The sequence below is a fragment of the Colletes latitarsis genome, chromosome 10 (genome assembly GCF_051014445.1).
Source record: "Colletes latitarsis isolate SP2378_abdomen chromosome 10, iyColLati1, whole genome shotgun sequence".
In the NCBI taxonomy this organism is placed as follows: Eukaryota; Metazoa; Arthropoda; class Insecta; order Hymenoptera; family Colletidae; genus Colletes; species Colletes latitarsis.
The window spans coordinates 8,647,824-8,654,943 of record NC_135143.1 but is presented as its reverse complement, the minus strand read 5'-3'; the positions used below and the strand labels follow the sequence as shown (position 1 = coordinate 8,654,943).

Below are 7,120 nucleotides of genomic sequence, written 5' to 3'. Positions count from 1 at the left end.
CGAAGGTGACTCAAACAAAGACTCAGCCACAGGCAGCGTACACAATCGCGTAATTGGTCGCGTATATGTGGATTTGGCTGTGCGTACTTTAACTACACGTACATGCCCATCCTTTCCCGGAAATACTTCCTCTATTCTTCCCATTTCCCACTGATTCGGGGGGAGGAGAGGATTCTGCACTAAAACAAGATCATTCTTTTTTAGGCGTGTATTTTCCGTCTGCCATTTGTAGCGGTTCTGGAGGTGCATGAGATAATCTCTTGTCCAGTGCCTCCAGAGCTGCTCGTGGAATTTTTGCATAGTTCTCCATCTAGTCAGATGCGAAATATTAGCATTTTCCACGGATTCCATTGGGGGTGCCATCATGGGCCCTCCAATTAGGAAGTGTGCCGGTGTGAGCGGCGCATAATCATCAGGGCTATCACTCAGAGCGGCAATCGGTCGCGAGTTTAAACTGGCTTCGATTTTACAGAGTAACGTCTGTAATTCCTCGCTCGTGGGAGTGAATTCTCCTATGATGCGCTTTAAATGATGCTTCACAGATTTGACTCCGGCTTCCTGCATCCCACCGAAATGGGGGGCACTGGGTGGGTTAAACTGCCACCGAATGCCCTTTTCGCCGCATTGGTTTTGCATTTCCGGCGTTTTACACACCTTATTGAAATGTTTTCTCAATTCACGATCTGCACCGACGAAGTTTGTCCCATTGTCACTGCGTATGCAAGACGGGATTCCTCGTCGGGCCATGAACCGATCCAATGCAGCCAAAAATGCACTCGTCGTGTAATCATGGACGAGTTCAATATGTATGGCCCTTGTAGCGAAGCAGACGAAAACTGCGATATACGCTTTATGAGCTGTTTTTCCTCGGCCCGCGGAGTCGCGGACTTTATACGGTCCCGCATAATCGACTCCGCAGTTTAAAAAAGCCCTTGCTGCACGGCTGCGTTCTGGGGTCAAATCCTGCATGATTTGCGTGGAGGTTTGTGCCCTCCATCTTACGCATTTCATACATTGATGGATGACCTTGCGAGCCGTGGTTCGGCAACCGAGGATCCAAATTTGTTGCTTTACCATGGATATCGTCAGCTGCAAGCCCCCGTGCAACGTATTTACGTGGCACTGCCGAATTATCATGGTAGACACATGGTGTTTTGGCAGAATTATGGGGTGCTTCGCTTCCCATGCCAGCGTCGCATTCTCCAGTCGTCCACCGACCCTCAAAACGTCATTCGTGTCGAGGAAAGGGTTCAGACTTTTTAACGGAGATTTTGCGGGAATTTCCCTGTGCTTTTTTAAACACTGGTACTCGCCCGCAAAATGCGTTCGCTGGATGTAGCGGACGATTCTTTCCTTGGCCAGCTTCAATTCTGATGCTTCGACAACGTTGGCATCGAACGACCTTCGCTCACCTTGCATCGGTCTACGTAATCGGAGACAATATGCAGTCACGCGAAGTAGCTTACTCCAGGTTGAGAATCGGAATACAAATTCCCATTCCTTGTCTGGAGTTGCGACGTGGGCGTGCGGAATGCGCTTGCCCTCGGTCGTATCGATGGAATCAGGCGTTTTCGGCCAATTTTCCTCTCGTTGTCTTAACCATGCTGGACCAGAAATCCACAGCTTCGATTGAATGAGCTCCTCCGCTTCGACACCGCGCGAATTCAAATCCGCGGGATTGAAGCGGGTGGGAACATGTCTCCATTCAGCTTTCGGAAGCATGGTCTGGATTTTCGCGACTCGGTTGGCTATCACAACCTTCCAAGTCGAAGCATGTTTTTTCAACCAAGCTAGTGCAATGGTGGAATCTGACCAACAGATTATACGGTCAATTTTTATGGACAATGACCGTTCCACGTGCACTGCGAGCTCGGTAAGCAGTACGGCTCCGTTCAATTCGAGAATCGGAATTGACTGCGTTTTAATCGGAGCCACCCTCGTTTTTGCCATGATCAAGGTTGTGAAAATTTCCTCGGTCATGGTCGTCACGCGTAAATACGTGACGGCCGAGTACGCTCCGAGTGAAGCATCGCAGAATCCGTGTAATTCCACCGAAACTGCATCTGCTCCGTAACGGATCCATCTGGGAAATTTTACTTTTTCCAAACTGCTCCAATCCTCGCAAAACGTGTTCCACGTTTTTAGCGTATTCGCGGAGACATGATCGTCCCACTGGATTTTTTCCAGCCATTGGGACTGCATCAAAATCTTCGCGCGAATTACGACTGGTGATAACCAGCCGAGCGGATCGTATAGTTTGGCTATTTCAGAAAACAAAGTTCGCTTTGTAATCGGGCCTGCAGCCGGTTGGAACCGTTGCAGGTTGAAATAGAAATAATCTCCCGATGGTATCCATCGCAATCCAAGCACCTTGAGTTCGGAATCATCGAACAAGGTGAGGTCGACAGCGTGGGAGTGAGAGCTTTGTGGGATGTTTCGTAGTAATTTCTGCGAGTTACCAGCCCACTTTCTCAATTTAAACCCGCCGCCCTGTAAGAGTTCGCAAACTTGAATACGAATTTTTTCCAACAAGGACGTGTCGGGTGCCCCCATAAATACGTCATCAACGTATATATCTTTCTCGAGTATCGGAGCGGCGAGAGGAAATCTGTCACCGTCCCGTTTTTTCAACTCGAGCAGAGTACGCATCGATAAATACGGTGCACACGCCGTTCCGTACGTAACGGTGTTCAACTCGAATGCTTTAAGCACTTCGGTTTCGGGTGTGCGCCATAAGATGCACTGAAAACGACGATCCTGCGGGGCGACGAGAATTTGCCGAAACATTTTCTCGATATCGGCCACCAGCACGTATTCGTACAGCCTCCATCTCGTCAAAACAGACGTGATGTCGTTCTGCAGTTTCGGACCTACGTGTAGGATGTCGTTCAGGGATTGTCCGCACCACCGTACGGCTGGTCGCGTTAAACACGACTCGCAGTTTGGTGGTTGCACTCTCCGTTCGGATAACCGCTCGATGCGGAATGTAGAGTCTGGATTTTTCAGAGGGCTCTATACGAGTCATGTGTTCCAACGACTCATACTCCGCGAGAAATTCTTCATATTCTCGTGCGAGGTTCTGATCCTTGTCCAATTTCCTTCTCATCCTAGTCAACGCGGAGAGAGCGATATGGAGTGAATCTCCCAGCGCTTCTTCCGGTTTCGGATGGTTAAACGGCAATCGGACAATAAACCGTCCCGTTGCATCCCGTGCGACAGTCTTTTGGAAATGAGTTTCACACTCTTCCTCAGCCTTTGTAAGCACTGAGGTCGAGGGAATTTCTTCAATTTCCCAGAACCGTCGAATCGCGTAATCCAGCGATTCAAGTACGTTGCAATGCAACGTTCGCACGTGACACCGGGCCTTGCTTGCTGCATTTATTGGTCCGGATAATATCCAGCCGAATGCAGTTTCTTGTGCAATTGGCCCTTCGGGCGCTATTCGTCGGAATCCCGATCGAATAACTTGGGCGTACAGATCCGCGCCGATCAAAACTTCAATGTTTTGTCCGGACGCGGGTTCGGGGTCTGCGAGCATAAGGTTTCGTAACGCGTCGTCATTGAACACGTTTACACACGGCGAGGCATAGTTCGTGATTTTTGACACGACGTATGCTCTGGCCGAAACCATCGGGGTAACCCCGTTAGCCGCTCCCAGATTTAACCCTACACTGTACTTAATTTGTTGGGTTCGACCACCCCCCAAGCCCGATACCGTGGCTGAGGTTTTCCTCCTCGGGAGGTTGAGGTCATTCCTCAATCTCGCCGAGATGAAGGATGTCTCGGACCCTTGATCCAACAGCGCGCGAGTTAAACGCGACGCGCCGTTTTCTCCGTACACTCGTACGATCGCGGTAGCTAACAGCACCGGCCTCGGTACGTCTGTACTCGCAGTACAGTGTGACGTAGTAGCCCGTGACGTCGTTGCTTGCGTCGTCGAGGTATCGGCGGCTCTCGCCTTAGCCGTACGGCGCTGTGGAGGGGCGTTATCCCGCCGCTCCTCACGCTTGCCGTTCGAAAATTTCGTTTTCGGCTTTTGGCTAGGAGCCTCTCTTTCGTATTGCTCGAAATGCAACAGGGCATGATGCCTGCCACTGCATCTCGAACAGACGTGTTGGCTCCGGCAACCCTTTGCGTCATGATCTAGGGCCAGACAGATTATACACCCTTGTCTGTCCCTTATGAGCTGGTACCGCACTCTTGTGGAAAAACTCTTAAATGCACCGCATTCGGTCAGTGCATGCGTTTGTCCGCAAATTATGCACTTCCGCTGCGCAGGGGGGGAGCCCACGACGGCGTTATGACTCCGTACTCGTGGCTTATGTTCCTTTTTTGAGGCAGTTTTGCGGTTATGTTCGTCAATGACGGTCATAGCGCGTGCTTCCTGGTCAAGGAATCTCAGGATCTCCTCAATCAACGGATATTCCGTTGACATCTTGAGGGATCGTTCCCATTCCCCTTGCAACGTAGCGTCAAATTGACTTGCTACGACGTGTGTTAGCAGCCAGCTAAGCTGCTCTTCCACAGTTCCTTTTTTAGCAAGTATAGCGAGTGCTTGCCGAAAGCCAATGGTGACCTGCTGAACACTCGCCAGGTCGCCTTTTCGGATTTTTGATAGTCTCAGTATCTGATCAAGAATCTTGATCAGCACCAAGCGTGGGAGCCCGAATTCTGTTTTCAGGGTCGTCCACGCCACTGAGAAATTTTTATCCGTTATCGCAAGCGATGCGATAGCGGCTGCGGCTCTCCCGGTTATACAGGTGTTCAGGTATTGTAACCTTTGTACATCCGTTAAAGTGGGGTTGTTGATTACTCCGGCGGTAAATAGATCTTCGAAATGTTCCCATTTCGAAGAATCCCCGTCGAATTTCTCCAACCTCATCTTCGGGAGTTCGATCGGTATTGATTGCTGGATTTCCGGCATTACTGATCTTGGACCAGTCGTGATACGGGTTATTTCCGTAGACACATAAGCCTGAAAATCCAAAAACTCGTTTTCAGTTTCCCCCATAAAATCCCGTTGGAACAGCTCGTAAGAGTGTCGTTCCCCAGGAGGGAGAAGCCTACACACGACCTTATACTGATCGTTCATCTGTTGCCACAGACTGTTTACATAATTGAGCCTTTCCTCCAGAATTTTTTCTGTGTACTTGGCTCGACCCATCTTTTTAAGGTTGATGGATGCCCTGTTTATCCGTTCCATCCCTCTGGTCAAATCCTCGAGGTGTGCCTCAAGGTCAGACCACTTGGGATCTTTAGTAACGGACATGGCTGTTGAAGGTTAAACACTTCGAAACAACCGTACACGGGAGAAACTCTCGTGTATTATGTCCAACACTTCCCTTTACCGATTACCTCAGTATCCGGCTCGAAGGACCTTATGTTAAAAAGCTGATGCTTTTAACGACGAAGTCCGGATAGAGGGATCGGATTTTTATTGTGGGAAGTGAGTTGGGAACTTAAGATTTTCTTTTTCAAAAACTGTTTATTATAAAAATAAAAATAAAAATAAAATAAACAATTAGAAACAACGAAAATGCTTATTGAATTGTTTTCCACGATTTCTTGGTCGGAACCGGCACGTTGAGGTAGGCCAAGATTCTGTGAACATAAAAACACGGCAATGTGTTAGACACGTAAACACGTTACACGTATATTCGCCGCGTGTGTGTCCTCACGCTCCTGGCTTCGATATTCGAATGTATAGGAGCGGAGAATTTCGCTCGCTCGTAATATACGAGCTCGCAAGTGGACTGTATTTAATATCTGGCGTGAAAAGAATTAAATTTCCTTTCGACGCCGAACTGAGTCGATTGTCTAGTGGACGGGGATGCAAGTGGAGGTTGTAAGGCTCCAAATGCACTGATCCCGTGAGTATGCCCACGGAGTCTGTGCGTCGAGTCGCACTGCAGTACAACGGCACGACCGTCGATCTGCGGCTTCTCTTTAACGTTCCAACAGATGACTTGTTGGTCGAGAATTGTACTGCGAAGCCCGACAGCACGTGGTTCACTGCACGAATGCACCACTCGATGTGATTCGTGACAGTATTTGAACTACGTGGGGGCCTGACCCGCGACTCCTTGACCTCTCCGCACAGGTGCTCCTCTAAGCGTTACACCGGCGGGGTCTGTAGAGGGAAGGAATCGAAGACCGAAAGTCAAGCGTCCGAAGTGGACGCTGACCTGACTCCAGTGAGCCCACCTCGAGGTTCACCACGTAGGTGCCTCCCTTCGGTGTCTCCTAAGCCGAACGACAATCACAGAGAAGTTTGAACGGTATTCGCCCACTTCTCTGTGTTTCAAACGTTTATACGCTTGAAACGACAAAATAATACTGCACGAGGGGGGTCGAGCACCTTATTGGTGTATTCTCGAGCCCTCCAAACTAGACAGAAAATAGAAATTGAGCTTGTTTGGGACTTTCCCGAACGAAACTCCTGAATGCTTTTATTCGAGTCGAGAGTCGACTCGTTTGATAAGCAAAGACTAAATTAATGAGTGCTAGTTTGAGTTTTAATGAATTCTCAGCTGTGCGAGGTCAATCAGAGGACCCGCACCAGACTGAACATCGACTCGTTGCACCCTTTATTGGTTAATTGTCTGCTAGCTTTATCTCGAGAATTTCACTCTCGAGATTCGCTCGAAATCTGTTCGGACACGATCGGGAGCCGATGTGCCTTCTTCAGAAGTCGTTGTGAGACTGTGTCGATTGACAGCCGAAAACGTCGCCGCGTTGCTCCAATTAGCCGTTCCGCGGCGCTGTCCAAATTTCGGCAGTCGATCTTTGTCTAATTCTCTACGCGCTACTCTCGCACGGTACTGACGTCATCAACACCGTTAGCACACTCGAATCGAAGGTAATGAGCCGTTACCGATGGCAGAAAAACTAGTAATACACGCGTTTTTCTATCACTGTTTGCTGTACAAATCTTATTAGAGATAATCTCCTTCGAATTGTACGTTAACAGGATTAACGGTAATCGCGGCCGAGGACAATCGCTCGGCATTATGCAAATCTTTAAACAATAGTCGATGCTCGTTCAATGATTAATTGGTACTATACAACCTCCAATCGTCGTGGTTGCGTATAAATGATACATGAAAAATAAAATTTCAAT

The 7,120-nt window shown here is 48.9% G+C and overlaps 1 protein-coding gene across 1 annotated transcript; it reads right to left on the bottom strand.

Moving 5' to 3' along the window:
• Positions 1–1,364: 1,364 nt before the first annotated feature.
• LOC143347203 (uncharacterized) lies at positions 1,365–5,269 on the bottom strand. Its single transcript, XM_076776200.1, has 3 exons — positions 2,875–5,269; positions 1,542–1,808; positions 1,365–1,423 (listed from the first exon to the last, which is right to left on the bottom strand). The coding sequence occupies exons 1-3, from the start codon at positions 5,267–5,269 to the stop codon at positions 1,365–1,367; spliced, it is 2,721 nt and encodes a 906-aa protein (XP_076632315.1).
• Between the last annotated feature and the right edge of the window lie 1,851 nt (positions 5,270–7,120).